This window comes from Odocoileus virginianus, unplaced genomic scaffold, assembly GCF_023699985.2.
Source record: "Odocoileus virginianus isolate 20LAN1187 ecotype Illinois unplaced genomic scaffold, Ovbor_1.2 Unplaced_Scaffold_8, whole genome shotgun sequence".
NCBI classification, from domain to species: Eukaryota; Metazoa; Chordata; class Mammalia; order Artiodactyla; family Cervidae; genus Odocoileus; species Odocoileus virginianus.
In genome coordinates, this window is record NW_027224270.1 from 156,239 (window position 1) to 172,894 (window position 16,656).

The window sequence follows — 16,656 nt, forward strand, 5'->3', positions numbered from 1 at the left end:
AGGAAATCCTTGTTGTTTATCTGTTTTATATACAGTGATATGCATCTGTTAATGCTATACTCCTAATTTGTTTCTCCCCTCTCTATCGCATTTGATAACCATAAATTCATTTTCTATGTCTATCAGGCTATTTCTGTATTGGAAATAAGTTCATTTGTATTATTTTTTAGATTCCAGTTGTGTGTTTTGTGGTAGAAATATTTCTATTCAGGACCAGATGTATTTTATGTAACCAGAAATGTCTGATCTATGGGTACATACTAATTTCAAATCTGTATAGACAGTACCTCCAAAACATTATTGCAACATGTGAAAACAGAAATAGCTTATATTAATTTAAATTACCATGTGACTGAGCCTTACTTTCTTTAAGGATAACAATATATATCTGATAGCTTGTTGTGAGAATTAAATGAGATAACATATGCAAATAATACTAGATGTTATTTACTCAGATGCCTATTAAGTACCATTCATTATTTACACATAAGTGTATTTCAGCTTTAAAACAATGCACTGAAACAGGTGTTACAGTACCTAAAATATGAGTGAGAAAATAGATTCAGTGATCTTAAGCAAGTTTCGTAGGATCTCATAAAAAAAAAATGGTAAAGCCAGAATATAAATACATGTTAGTCTGAAAACAAAAATTGCTATTTCACCATACACTCTTCCTGGGAGAATTACAGGTATTTTTTCTTTAGTCCTTTTCTCTTTCTCCATTTCCTGTTTTTCTCTTTTGCTATTTGATGAATAAAATCCTCTAAAACAGACTGCCCAAGAGTATTCACTGTGATTATTGAAATGTTCTTTTCTCTGTCCAGAGAGGTCGCCATTAGCCGTATGTGTCTGTTCAGTGCTTGAAATGTGGCTAATGCAACTGAGGAATTGAAATTTTACTCTTATTTAATTTAAATTAAACTACTTGTGGCTGCTCTTTTTGGACATTGCAACCTTAGGTGTATGATTGCTTTTTTTGGTAAGTATAAAGTGAGCATAATTAATGTGTTGACTGATAATGAGGAAACTTCGTTCTAGGTTGAGAACTTTAGCAGAGGAACTAATGCAGACACAGCAGATGCTTTTAAACAAGGAGGAGGCTGTGCTGGAGCTAGAGAAGAGGATTGAGGAGTCTTCTAAGACCTATGAAAAGAAGTCTGAGTGAGTAAAAAAGGAGTAATTTGAAGAAAGAAAGTTTAATTGATGTATTTAACAGAAGTACTTCATTTTATGTGGAATTAGAGACATAAAATTTCCGGAAGTTGAAATTTCATGTATAAAAGTATGAAGCTGTGTATGGTTGAGTTACTTTCGAGGACTCTAGAGGAATGATTTTGTATTTTTATCCATATAATGTTACCTATCATTTGTCTCAATGTTTTAGTGGTTTGAATTATTTTCTGAAGAGCCCCATTAAAACTTGTCTTTTTTCCACCTTAAATGGTGACCCATTCCAGTATTCTGGGCTGGAGAATCTCATGGACAGAGCAACCTGGCAGGCTACAGTCCATAGGGTCACAAAGAGTTGGATATGACTGAAGCGACTTAGCACAGCACAGATCAAAGTCCAGCATACTCACTGTGAATTCCTTGTCTTTTCCATCTGAGCCCCCAGGGAAGCCCCTAAGAAACTGTTGCTGCTACTGCTTAGTCACTTTAGTCGTGTCCGACTCTGTGCGACCCCATAGACGGCAGCCCACCAGGCTCCCCTGTCCCTGGGATTCTCCAGGCAATTACACTGGAGGAAATTGCCATTTCCTTCTCCAGTGTGTGAAAGTGAAAAGTGAAAGTGAAGTCGCTGAGTCGTGTCTGACTCTTAGCAACCCCATGGACTGCAGCCCACCAGGCTCCTCCGTCCATGGGATTTTCCAGGCAAGAGTACTGGAGTGGGATGCCATTGGATAATCAGGAAGCTGGCTTCTGCTGTGTTAGGAGGAAGCAAGTAAGCTTATTAAAAAGGAGTGGTGTGTCTCATCTGTCCTTCTGAGATTCGCTGTGCTGTTGCCTTATTATTGCTTTTTGTGTTGGTGTCTGAATCAGTGAACATGCTCATGGATCCTCTGACTCGTTTTGCTGTACTCTTGTGTTTACTGATTTCAGTACTTATGTTTTCTCTTGTTTTCGGATCAAATTTTGATCTGAACTTTACAGTTTCTAGTCTGACTTTGGTCATTGTTTGCATCTTCAGCAAGAGTTGCTTTTGTATGGTTTCTCTGATCCCTGACTAGAACGTGTACATTTCTCTGCTGTTGTACTTTTACAATTGGCTTGATTTGTCAAGACTTCCAAGGAAATTGTGATGTGTGACATTTCTTTGGTCTCTACTACTTGCTCGCACTGTCTATGCAACTTTTCAGATATTTTCCATGTCTCTCAAATCTCTGATCCTGTTATATGCCTGATCAGAGTCAACAAATGGATGTCTCCTACATTACGGAAAAAATGAAAATCATCAGGTGGCACATGCCTCATTTTTTGTGATTACATATCTAAATTCACCACATTTGTACTCATTCTCTTTCCTTCCTTTCATAAAGGGTCTGTTCCTTGTCCCATCTATTTCTTGTCCCTATTTTATATCTCATCATTTCTTACTTTCCCTGAAATTTTACATTGTTTTGTATATTATGTTTACCTTTTCTTCTCAACTGTGTCCTGTGCTCACTTTTTAAATATTTGTAAGTCCCGACTCCTAAAAACAATCTCACCTCTCTGCCCACCCTAGGTAACCCTTCTTTAACCTCAGTATTCTCTCTCAGTTACTGTCTTTGCCTTGTGTTTTCTTAGTCAGACTTGTTCTAAGAGTGCTAATGTGCACTCATTTCCTCAACTCTCACTCAGGACTTAACCCATGAACACCTGGTTGCTGCCCCAGCGTTACTGAAGTAGGTATCTGTAAGATTCTCAACGACGTTCTTGTTGTTCAGCTGCTCAGTCGTGTCCAACTCTTTGTGACCCCCATGGACTGCAGCACACCAGGCCTCCCTGTCCATCACCATCTCCCAGAGCTTGCTCAAACTCATGTCCTTCAAGTCGGTGATGCCATCCAACCATCTCATCCTCTGTCATCCCCTTCTCCTCCTGCCTTCAATCTTTCCCAGCATCAGGGTCTTTTCCAATGAGTTGGCTCTTCGCATCAGGTGGCCAAAGTATTGGAGCTTCAGCTTCAGCATCAGTCCTTCCAGTGAATATTCAGGGTTGATCTCCTTTAGGATGGACTGGTTTGATCTCCTTGATCTTCCTCCTCCATCAGGAGGCTCTTGAGTTCCTCTTTGCTTTCTGCCATAAGGATGTTGTCATCTGCATATCAGAAGTTATTGATATTTCTCCTGGCAGTCTTGATTCTGGCTTGTGCTTCATCCAGACCAGCATTTCGCATGATATACACCTGCATATAAATTAATAAAGCAGGGTGATAATACACAGCCTTGACATAGTCCTTTCCCAGTTTTGAACCAGTCCATTGTTCTATGTATGGTTCTGTTTCTTCTTGACCTACATACAGATTTTTTTGGAGGCAGGTAAGGTGGTCTGGAATTCCCTTTACTTTAAGAATTTTCCACAGTTTGTTGTGATCTACGCAGTCAGAGGCTTTAGTGTAGTCAATGATGGAGAAGTAGATGTTTTTCTGGAACTCTACCTTTTTCTATGATCCAGCAGATGTTGGCAGTTTGATCTCTGGTTCTTCTGGCTTTTCTAAGTCAGCTTGTACATTTGGAAGTTCTTGGTTCACATCCTATAGAAGCCTAGCTTGAAGGAATTTGAGCATTTGCTAGCATGTGAAATGAGTGCAGTAGTGCAGTAGTTTGAGCATTCTTGCCTTTCTTTGGGATTGGAATGAAAACTGACCTTTTCCAGTCCTGTGGCCACTGCTGAGTTTTCCAAATTTGCTAGCATATTGAGTGTAGCACTTTAACAGCATCATCTTTTAGGATTTTAAATAATTTAACTGGAATTCCATCACCTCCATTAGCTTTGTTCGTAGTAATGCTTTCTAAGGCCCACTTGACTTCACACTCCAAGATGTCTGGCTCTAGGTGAATGAACAGTTCCAGAGAACAGCAAGGAGAGATAAGAAAGCCTTCCTCAGTGATCAGTGCAAAGAAATAGAGGAAAACAATAGAATGGGAAAGATGAGAGATCTCTTCAAGAAAATTAGAGATACCAAGGGAACATTCCATGCAATAGGAATGATGGGACAACGAAGGACAGACGTGGTACAGACCTAGCAGAAGCAGAAGATATTAACAAGAGGTGGCAAGAATACACAGAACTATACAAAAAAGATAAATGACCTTTCAGCTAAATTCAGTTCAATCGCTCAGTTGTGTCCTACTTTTTGCAACCCCAAGGACTGCAGCACATCAGGCCTCCCTGTCCATCACCAACTCCCAGAGCTTGCTCAATCTTATGCCCACTAAGTTGATGATGCCATCCAACCATCTCATCTGTTGTCCCCTTTTCCTCCTGCCTTCAATCTTTCCCAGCATCAGGGTCTTTTCCAGGGAGTCAGTTCTTTGCATCAAGTAGCCAAAGTATTAGAGTTTCAGCTTCAGCATCAGTCCTTCTAATGAATATTCAGGACTGATTTCCTTTAGGATTGACTGGTTTGGTCTCCTTGCAGTCCAAGGGACTCTCAAGAGTCTTTTCTGGCACCATGGTTCAAAAGCATCAATCCTTCCAAACTCACCCATCATTACTGTCCAGCTCTCACATCCATACATGACTACTGGAAAAACCATAGCTTTGACTAGATGGACCTTTGCTGGCAAAGTTGGTCTAGGTTGGTCATAGCTTTTCTTCCAAGGAGTAAGTGTCTTTTAATTTCATGACTGCAGTCACCATCTACAGTGATTTTGGAGCCCAAGAAAATAAAGTCTTTCACTGTTTCCATTGTTTCCCCATTCATTTGCCATGCAGTGATGGGACCAGATGTAATGATCTTCATTTTTTGAATGTTGTTTTTTAAGCCAGCTTTTTCACTCTCCTCTTTCAGAGGAAAGCGTAGTTCCTCTACGCTTTTGGCCATAAGCGTGGTGTCATCTGCATATCTAAGGTTACTGATATTTCTCCCAGCAGTCTTGAATCCAGCTTGTGCTTCATCTAGCCCAGCATTTCTCATGATGTACTCTACATATAAGTTAAATAAGCAAGGTGACTATATACAGCCTTTCCAGTATACAGTGTAAAGACTGACAATACTCAATGACAATATTTACATTGCTAAATTTTGCAACTGTCTTGCTTGACCTCCTCAAAATATCTTTGTTGACTTCTTTTCCCTTGGCCTTTGTGAAGCAAGATACCAGATCTTACTTCTCCCTTTCTGGCCCCTCCTTTTTTATAAACTCATTCTCCCCCCTTGGCCAGTTTATTTTGGAGTTACCCACGGCATGGTCCCAGGCTGTGCCACTCTCCTTCTTGCACTGTGCCCCTGGGTGGTCCCCTGAAGATGATGCGTGCTTATTACTCGAGCTCAGGTTTCCTCTTGGAACGCTATGCCCATGTAATCGGTTGCTTACTCGACATGCCTCCTTGGATGTCTTAGTAGCACCCTACATGTCTAAGACTGAATTAAAAATCCCCTAAGTACAATCCAGCCCAGCCCAACCTAGTTCACTTTTAGTATTTTATCTATTTATTTTTAAATTTCAGTGAATGGCAACACCATCATTCTAGTATGGAACTCAGGTTAGTAGGAGCCTACCTCTCCCACTTAAACTGAAAGTGAAGTTGCTCAGTTGTGTCCGACTCTTTGCAGTGCCATGGACTGTAGCCCACCAGGCTTGTCCATGGGATTTTCCAGGCAAGAGTACTGGAGTGGGTTGCCGTTTCCTTCTCCACTCCCACTTAATACTATGGCTCTTATTACAAGTTGGTATTATATGTCATATTGAAATTGTTGAGCCTTTTAAAGGCGAGAACAGGAAAATATGAGTTACTCTGGATATTCCTTTAATAAATCTGAAAGTTTTCAGTATTGAATCAGGATTAGATTTTCTTTGGATTATAAAAATAAATTTTATCAACCATTGCACATATACAATTAAAAATATAATTATCTTTTGTTTTTCTTTATTTGCAACTGAATCTCTGCACATGTCTACCAATGACTAAGTAGTTCTACTTTTTACAGTTTTGTAAGTGTACACATTGTAAATGACTTTTGTTTTAAAATTTGTTAGATATAAAGAAATACAGTAGGACCCTCTCACCAGCATGTCTGGTTATATATTGTTGGAGGAGACAATCTTTAAGGGTTATCTTAACCTAGAATTTGTGAGATTCTTTGATTTTTTTGGTATGTTTTCTGGACTCATATCTTCAGTTCTCTCTTCATCTGCATAGTCAGTGTGATCCACATTTCTCCACCTGTTTACATTTATCGGGAGATAAGAATGGGATGAGAGGAGAGAAGGCTTAAAGGGTGATGGATATATGGAAACAACACCTCTTGAGTTCTTACTCTATTCCACACATTATGCTGGATATTTTATATATATTAGTTCACTTTAATGCTATCTTCACTATGCTCTCCGTGTAATTATGTGGATTTTACCTTTAAGACTTAGAGAATTTAGATAACTTAAAATCACACGCCTTGGAAGGGATAGAAAACGCATGAGTTCCTGACCCCAGACTTTCTGTCTGATCATAGCAATTGCTGGATCTCATGATTTTAGTAGGGTTCTTAGGAGAGAAAGTTAGAAAGGATGAATGTGTCTGGCAGTTCAACAGATGAGTCCAGCTTAACCCAAGTTCTGTTTGCACTCTGTTATCATGGAGTTTTTGTTGTTAACTTCAGGGCATAATCTTGAAAATGTTGAAAATGGTAAGTATATTTATATAACTAAGTAGTCATTGTGGAACCTCATTAATTTAGACATTGGTAGGGTTGAAATTTGTCTTTGAACTATATGTTAAAATAATTTGCAAAACAAACAGTCTGAAATGAATTCTAGGGTAAATGTTTGCGTTTCATCTTCTGAATATTTCTTAAACATTTCTATTTCTATATATGTCTGTTGTTGTTTAGTCACTAAGTCATGTCCGACTCTTTTGTGACCCCATGGACTGTACCTGCCAGGTTCCTCTATCCATGGAAATTTCCAGGCAAGAATACTGCAGTGGATTGCCATTTCCTTCTCCAGGGGATCTTTTAGACCCAAGGCTCAAAGCTGCCTCTCCTGCATTGCAGACGGATTCTTTACCACTGAGGCACCGGAAAGCCTTGTATATATGTCTACAGATACTTATTTAAATATATGATTAAAAGCAATTTTCATCTAATTTCAAAGATTTATTTTTACTCCAGAACTTTTTTAGCTTCAAATATCATGTTAATTAAAAGTAATAAAACAATGAAACAAAACTACATTTCCCCAAATACTAAAAATATCCTATATATTTGCCTTCTAAATTATCTCCAAATTAATGAAATATGTGAATTTTTACTTATTAGAAATAGCACTCATGTTCTTATGGAAGTATAGCATGTGGGAGACTAATGTTAAAACCTTTGACTTTAGATTTGGCATAAGTTTCTCCAAAGCATAATAACAGTGAAAAAATAAACTACATGCAAAATCATTTGATAACTTTGATTCTTATCATTGAATTACATAAAGTGAAAAATGAACCTAAAGAATGGTTTTTATGTGACATTAAATCCACACTAAGAAACACAGATTTTTGGCTTATATAAATAATGCAGGTCTTAGTTGAAATATAGCTATTGCAAATTTTATTTAAAGAAATAAGATGAAAGAAAACCAAGTTTTTGAAATGGTATAATTTAATACAACACAAAGTATCACTCTGTTCATATCTTTACTTATTACTTCCAAAACATATTTATTCAAGTGGAAGTAATATCCATTTTTTCCTGATTTATGATCCTTGACTACTGTATTAGAAAATAGTTTATGGGAAAATATACCAAGCATATGTCATTTATGACTCATTGGCATAAAGAACTGGTAATGTTGCTGCTTGTTTTGATGCTTGATTTGACTCCAGAAAGTGAATAATAATTCAGTTTTGTATTGTTATGTACCATTATCACCTCTGACTTAAAAATACTGTACACATTATAAAATCTTAACTTTTAGAGTCATGTGGAATCTAGAGAGATCATTTGATCATCTAATCTTGAAAATTATGTGATATCTGAGGGCCAGAAATTTTCAGAGACTTGCAGAGATTCACATCTAGCTTATAGTGAAAGTAATGCTTGAATCATCTGGAGTGTTGTTCTGGTTTGCAAATTCAGGTATCTGTTTTATTTTTGTCTCAGAATGTTTCTGTTGTGTCTACTAGGTGCTATGAATGCAGTGAAGCGTAGGACATATGGGCACATGGCTCATGAAGCTCATGCTTCTGTAGAGTAGACCAATAAAACGAGAAGTTAACCGTTTGATAATTACTATGAAACAAGGAGCTCAGGTAGGAGAATAGCGGAGGAGCACTGACTTAACACGGGTGATCAGGGGTCTTCTAGGAAATGGTGTTTCTGCTGAGACCTGAGGGTGGAAGGGCTGCGCTGCTGGCTCAGCTGGTAAAGAATCTGCCCGCAGTGTGGGAGACCTGGGTTTGACTTCTGGCTCAGGAAGCTCCCCTGGAGAAGGAAATGGCTACCCACTCCAGTATTCTTGCCTGGACAATCCCATGGACAGAGGAGCTTTGTGGACCGCAGTCCGTGGGATTGCGAAGAGTTGGACCCGACTGAGCATCTCATGCTTTCACTTTAAGGACAGAAGTGTCCTCCGACTGAAGAGTACGTGGAAAGAGTAGTCAGAAATTGGGAGTAAATAGCACATGCATAAGTCCTGATCCTTTCCACATTTCTGGTTTATTTGTAGCTTCCTGTGCATCTTGTTTTATACAGTCATGCATTTATTATAATTAACCTACTGAAATATGTCTAACTTTTTTGCTGAATGGTGTTGTAAGCATATAAAATAATTAGTGATTACAGCAATTTTTTAAAAAGGTAATTATTAAACAATAATAAGATGATAATGTATTTGAAATGGTCATTATACATAAAGCTCAGTGAACTTAATTGGATGAAGGTAATATTGCTCCTTAATTTCCTGATCAGATGTATTAGCTAAAAATAGTTTGGACTAGAACACTATAATATGGCATATATCTCTCCCAAATCTCATTGTTCTTAAAAACAACTAAATTAAAAGCCGGGATACTTATCTATTTACTTACTTACTTAGTAAATTAAATTTTTATTTTATATTGGAATATAGTTGATTTATAATGTATTAGTCACAGGTGTACAGCAAAGTGATTCATTTATCTGTATATATATATCCATTCTGTTTCAAATTATTTTCCTATGTCAGTTAATACAGGATATTGAGTAGACTTCCCTGTGCTATACAGTAGGTCCTTGTTGATTATGTACTTTATTTATAGTCCAGTTCAGTTGCTCAGTCGTGTCCAACTCTTTGCGACCCCATGAGTTGCAGCATGCCAGGCCTCCCTGTCCATCACCAACTCCCGGAGTTTACCCAAACCCATGTCCATCGAGTTGGTGATGCCATCCAGCCATCTCATCCTCTGTCGTTCCCTTCTCCTCCTGCCCCCAATCCCTCCCAGCATCAGGGTCTTTTCCAATGAGTCAACTCTTCGCATGAGGTGGACAAAGTACTGGAGTTTCGGCTTCAGCATCAGTGAACACCCAGTTGGTGTTCCAATGAACACCCAGTTGGATCTCCTTGTAGTCCAAGGGACTCTCAAGAGTCTTCTCCAACACCACAGTTCAAAAGCATCAATTCTTCTGCGCTCAGCTTTCTTCACCATCCAACTCTCACATCCATACATGACCACTGGAAAAACCATAGCCTTGACTAGATGGACCTTTGTTGGCAAAGTAATGTCTCTGCTTTTTAATATGCTATCTAGGTTGGTCATAACTTTCCTTCCAAGGAGTAAGTGTCTTTCAATTTCGTGGCTGCAATCACCACCTGCAGTGATTTTGGAGCCCCCCAAAATAAAGTCAGCCACTGTTTCCCCATCTGTTTCCCATTATTTATAGTAGTGTGTAGATATATGAATCCAAAACTCCTAATTTATCCCTCTCTGCCACCTTTCTTCTTTGGTGGTCATAAGTTTGTTTTCTACATCTGTGAGTCTTTTTCTGTTTTGTAAATAAGTTCATTTCTATCATTTCTGTTTTAGAGTCTACATGTAAGTGATATCATATGATATTTGTCTATATTCTGATTTATTTCACTTAGTATGATAATCACTAGGTCCAACCATGTTGCTGCAAGTGGCAGTATTTCATTCTTTTTTATGGCTGCGTAGTATTCCATTTATGTATTTCCTATTCTTGGTGTTAGGATAGTGTCTCAAAATGTCCAAGTGATTGCTTATATGACACAATAGATATTTAGAACTCCTGAATAAGTATTGTAAAAGGCCTGTTTGTAAAAGAGATTATATAAGAACCCAAGGTAGATGAGATAATAAAAACCTCACATTCCAACAGGAAGCACCAATAATAGTGAAACGTTTTTTTCTCTTTTTGCTTGCATTGTGTGGCTTGTGGCATGTCAGTTCTCCAATCAGGGATTGAACCTAGGCCGTGGCAGTGAAAGTGCTGAATCCTAACCACTAGACTCGCAGGGAACTCCCAATGATACATAGTTTTAAATTAATTTTTAAAGGAGATAATTACCATTGGAGAAGGAAATGGCAACCCACTCCAGTCCTCTTGCCTGGAGAGTCCCATGGACAGAGGAGCCTGGTGGGCTGCAGTCCATAGGTTTGCAGAAAGTTGGATATGACTGAGTGACTATCACTCACTCATTTCGTTGGAAGAATTAATGCAGAAAGATCCCATAAACCCTATGCCAATGCAGGAGACATAAGAGACACAGCTTTGATCCATGGGTTGGGAAGATCCCCTGGAGGAGCAACCCACTCCAGTATTCTTGCCTGGAGAACCCCATGGTCAGAAGAGTCTGACAGGCTACAGTTCCTAGGGTCACAAAGAGTCAGACACGACTGAAGCATCTTGCATACATGCACATACCATTATACCTTCCCACTAGCAGTGTGTTAGTGATAATCTCTCCTTATCTTCACCAGCATTTGATATTGTCATTACTTTTTATCTGAGCCATTCTGTTAAGTCTGTACTGATGTATCGTGTTTAAAATTTAAGACTTTTTTAGAGGAGTTGAAATTTCACAACAAAACTGAAGGAAAGGTACAGAGATTTCTGATATCCCTCTGTACCCACAATACATAGTGTCCCACATTATCAGCACCGCCTACCAGAGCATCAGATTTGTTACAATTGATGAATCTAGAATGACACATTATTATCATTCTAAGTCCGTAGTCTACATTGAGTTTCACTCTTGGTGTTGTACATTCTATGGGTTTGAATTAATGTATAATGACGTATGCCCATCATTATGGCATCCTATAGGGCGTTTTTTACTAAGATATTCTGTGCTCCACACATTCATCCATCCCCCCATCCCCAGCTGTTGGTAGCCATGATCCTTTTACTGTCTCTATATAGTTTTGCCTTGTACAGAATGTCACATAGTTGGAACCATGCATTATGTAGCCTTTCAGATTGCCTTCTTTCACTTAATAATGTACTTTTAAGGGTCCTCCATGTCTTCAGTGGTCTAGTAGCTTGTTTCTTTTGAGTCATGAAAAGTATTCCCTTGGAGTTATCCTTCTTCTGATGACTGACATATTGGTTGCTTCCAAGTTTTGGCAATTATGAATAAAGCTGCTGTAAATATCCATGTGTGGGCTTTTGTGTGGACGTAAGTTTTCAGCTCCTTTGGGTAAATAGCAGGGAGTAGGATTGCTGGACCACATGGTAGAAGTCTGCCTGGTTTGCGAGAAACTGCCAGTCTGTCTTCCAGAGTGGCTGTGCCTGTGCATCCCAATCAGTGATTCCAACCCACATCTCCACCAGCATTTGATGTCGTCAGTGTTCTGGGCTTTGGCCTTTCTCATAAATGTCTAATACTCTCTCATGGTTGTTTCAGTTTGCATTTTCCTGATGGCATATGATGCGAAGCATTTTCTTATATGCTTATTTGTCATCTGTATATCTTCTTTGGTAAGGTATCTGTTAAGGTCTTTGGCTCATTTTTTAAGAAGTTTGCTTGTTTTCTTATTATTGAAACTGAAGAAATCTTTGTATACGTTGGATAACAGTCCTTTATCAGATATGTCTTTTGTAAATCTCTTCTCCTAGTCTTTGTCTTATCTTCTCATGTTTTTGATCAATTATTTAAATTGACGGGTAATTGATTTACAATTGTATTAATTTCTCCTGTACAGCAAAGTGATTTAGTTATACACAAATATACTTTTAAAAAATGTTCTTTTCCATGACGATTTGTCACAGAGTGTTGAATATAGTTCTCTATGTTATGCAGTAGGACCATGTTGCCTATGATCACGTCTATGATTTTTAGGCATCTTATTTTACATTTAAGTCTTTAGGCCATTTCAAGTTTATTTTGTGTGTGGTGAGCGTGTTTTAACTTCATCGATTTACATGCACTGTCCAACTTTCCCAGCAGCATTTGCTGAAGAGACTGTCTTTTTCCAAACTGTCTGTAATCTATTATTAACTTGCTTTCAGCAGTGCACGGCACAGTTCTTTCAGATACTAATATACTAAATATGACAGCATTTTCAAGGTGTTTCTCACCACTGCTGCCTGTTTTATTATGGCTTTAAGATGGGCAAATTAATTTGAAATTCCTATTAGGGACAGCCTTGAAGGGTAAAAAAAATCACAGTAAGGTAACGTGTGGCCTCTGTGTTCTCTAAAGGAGGAATGAAGAGGTCTACTGTCTTTATAGTGGTGTATATTGGGAAGATTTGAGGACTTACACTTGTTTAGTCCTTGTCAGAAAAACTTTCCCTAGCTCTAAGCACACAATCCTCACAATAGGCACGCAGCTTGCTTCCAACTGTCACCTTGATTTGATTTATTCTTCTCTAGGCACAGATCTGATTTTAGCTATATTCCATTTGAGATTTGAAATAAGATTCTGCTTCAGTCATATTAATTCACTTTAGTCTCTACATTTCTGGACCAAAATGTCTGTAATTTGTGAGGTAGACTGTTTAGCTGTAAAATAAAATGAGCGCCATAGATTGTAATAATTTGAAAGCATTTTGAATTTTGTTTTTGCTTCCAAACACTTCCTTCAGTTTTGTTAATGCTAGCGTTTAACAACTACTGTGATGACTCAAAATCTGTTTAGTTTCATAATTCTTATAGTTCTGAAAGACTCTTACAAAGAGGAAAATGAAGAAAGGAACATAATCTACATATATACAGTATATAGTTTCCTTCAAAGTCTTTATTTCTTAAAGTAGTTGAAATAACTTATATTAAATGTGTTCTCTTTTAGCATTGTACTTCTGCTAAGCCAAAAACAGACCCTTGAAGAGCTGAAGCAGTCAGTCCAGCAGCTGAGATGCACTGAGGCAAAGTTTACAGCACAGAAAGAATTGCTGGAGCAAAAGGTGCAGGAAAACGATGGGAAAGAGCCGCCTCCAGTCGTCAATTATGAAGAAGACGCGCGATCAGTTACATCTATGGTAAGCCAGAGAGGAAACGAGTGAGAAAGTTGAGAGAGTTGTATATAGGTAATAAGTGAATACAAAAATTAATTTTGGCTGCTATAACAAGTTGTTACTCTTGTTAATATGCAGGTCCTGTTAAACTTGTGTGTAAATGCATAATAAACTTGTCGGTCACCTCAGGTCACCTGGAGAGCACTTTCAGAATCCACCTGTAGAAAGAGGAGAAAGCTCTTCTCTTGCCTTTAAGTCTGAAAACAAAGACTGCAATTGTTTTTACTCCTGGGATACAGCAGGAAGGTAGGGTGTTATTCTTAAGGTAGAAATAAGAAATAGGAAAAAGATATTTATTAATTTTTTCTTATTAAGAACAGTAGACGTTTATCTGAGATTGATGACGTTTTTATTGTTTTCACAATATAAAACATTGATTTTCCTTAAAAAGATTTTTTCTTATAAATATCCTTTAACTACAGTAAACACATTTAAATCTAGCAACTAGCAATTCAGCTTTATTTTATATAGATTTATTAACTGTTTAAGAATGCTTGGTGTAAATACGTTTTCTCTCTTCGCCTTCCTTTCCTCCTCCTTTCATCTTATGTTGGTGGTTTCTGTCAAGGGACAATTTTGACACCTATGAGTCATTTGGAAATATCTCCAGACATGTTTGATTTTCCCAGCTGGTGGATGCTCTTGGTATCTAGTTGATAGAGGCCAGTGATGCTGCTAAATATCACACAGTGCCCATCACAGCCCCTCTCTCCTTATTCCCAACAAAGAAATACTCAACCTCAAAGGTTAACAATGCCAGGGTTGAAAAACCCTGAGCTGTGTCCTTGGTTTTTTCTGAGTAACTGGATGCAGTCCATAAGTAGAACTGTTATAGTTAGTGATACTATAGATGATCTTTGAATAATTTTTAGTTTATGTTATTCTAAGTAGTATAGTTTGATTGTTAAATGAATTCACAGGAAATGTCTCCATAGGAAAAAAGATTGCATTTGAAATTTCCAATTCCAGATAAATCTGGATATGAATATGAAGTGTTTAAATTATCATGATTATTGCAATTTTTAAATTAATTGAGCCATAGTGATCTATGCAGTACATTGTGAATATAATTCTTTACTCTCCTTTACTGTCTGACAAGATAATAAGGATCTTATTATATAGACCAAGGACCCTACTAGGTTAATTTTCTTATTTCATGATTTTTGGTAACTATCTGGTATATGCCTTTTTTTTTTTTTTCAGAGAAACTTCTGAAGGTTATTCTTTTGCTTGGCTTTCAGACCTTAGTAAAACTTTTATTCTCTGAGTATGGTTTATGATATTTCCTTGTCCCCCCGTGGCTGTGGAAGTGGTTACTTCGTAGCCTGACTTAGTGGTAGATTGTCACTAAAGGGTAGCATATCCCTATTTTATAACTACAGCTAAAATCTAGAGTTTGCAATTTAAAATATAACGGTTCATTAAGTGTTTCATTAAGAACTCATAATCCTTTAGCATTTTATCTTTGATAATCATTGAAGAAGAGGTTTTTCAATAAATGAATAAACTGTTTTAAAGAGTGCAGTCTGTGATCCCAAGGGCACTAGTGGTAAAAAGCCTCCTGCCTGTGCAGGAGAAACAAAAGGTGTGGTTTGATCCCTGGGTCGGGAAGATCCCCTAGAGGAGGGCATGGAAGCCCACTCCAGTATTCTTGCCTGGAGAAGCCCTGGACAGAGGAGCCTGACCAGTAATGGTCCATAGGGTCACAAAGAGTTGAACTGAAACACAACATAGTACAGTTTAAGATACCAAACTGCTTCCTGGTACTTTCAAACCTTCTCTTGTTCCCATTTATTAAATGATGATAATATCTTATGAACTTTTAGAAAGTGATATCATTTTACCCAATTTATTTTAAATAGCTGAAATGCTGTTTGTTTCTATACATCTTATCTATTCACTGAAGCAATGCCTTTAGTAAGTCTTTAAGCAGTTTACAAAGAAATGCTGTGTGTAGTTTAAAGTAATAAAGTAACATTTTATAAATCAAACAGGACATTCCACCAATTGATGCCAATTAATGAGGTTCTACAGTATGTTTTATAAAACAAGTAAAAACTATTTTCAGTTCGTAGTTCTTACAACTAAATAATACTCCCACATATATCAGTGAAATTTTTGCATAATTCAACCCTTCAGTAATAATTAGAATATAACTTTCCATTTTATTCAAAAAGTCAAAATATTAAAACTATAAATGGTTTTCCCCCAAATGTTGTGTAAGCATTATGAGTAATTTTACCAAAATGCTTGAAATTCAGGTAAGCAGGCCCATTGGTTTTTCCTCTTTATAAATTCTATCTTTATAAATGATATCTTTGTATTTCAATAAGGGAAATTTAGTTGAGTATTGGAAGAATTTCCACAAGGAAAGTTTAGTTGAATATTGGAAGAATTGGAAGAACTGAAAATTAAACCATAACACAGTGAAAAATGGTAAAGCTTGGCCTAAATATTCTTTAAGAGTAAGTATTAACTATTCTGTCCTGTGCTTAGTCGCTCAGTCGTGTCTGACTGTTTGCGACCCCGTGGACTGCAGCCCGCCAGGCCCCTCTGTCCATGGGATTCTCCAGGCAAGAACACTGGAGTGGGTTGCCAGGCCCTCTTCCAGGGGATCTTCCCAACCCAGGGATCGAACCCAGGTCTCCTGCTTTGCAGGTGGATTCTCTACCATCTGGACACCGGGGAAGCCCAAGAACACGGCAGTGAGTAGCCTGTCCCTTCTTCAGGGGATCTTCCCGACCCAGGAATGGAACTGGGTCTCCTGATTGCAGGTGGATTCTTTACTAGCTGAACTACCAGGGAAGCCCATTAACCATCCTACATTTCCTGATTATCAGTGGTGGTAACCAACACAGACTCCTCAGTGGTGACTGCTTCTGTGCAAGAGCGTCCTTGAGGAACCTGATTGCTGAGTGGGCCCTGGGTTGTGTATTCTTACAGAGATTCCAAGGCGGTGCAGATACCACGGTTAGAGGTCTCGCTCGGCTCTTAGATGCACTGATG

The 16,656-nt window shown here is 38.0% G+C and overlaps 1 protein-coding gene across 1 annotated transcript in view; it reads left to right on the forward strand.

The window, feature by feature from the left end:
- FER (FER tyrosine kinase) overlaps positions 1-16,656 on the forward strand; it is a 418,591-nt gene that overhangs the window by 114,900 nt on the left and 287,035 nt on the right. The window contains exons 8-9 of the mRNA XM_070462680.1: positions 1,039-1,161; positions 13,425-13,634. Coding sequence (XP_070318781.1) covers positions 1,039-1,161; positions 13,425-13,634 — 333 coding nt within the window. The remainder of the gene's footprint in view (positions 1-1,038; positions 1,162-13,424; positions 13,635-16,656) is intronic.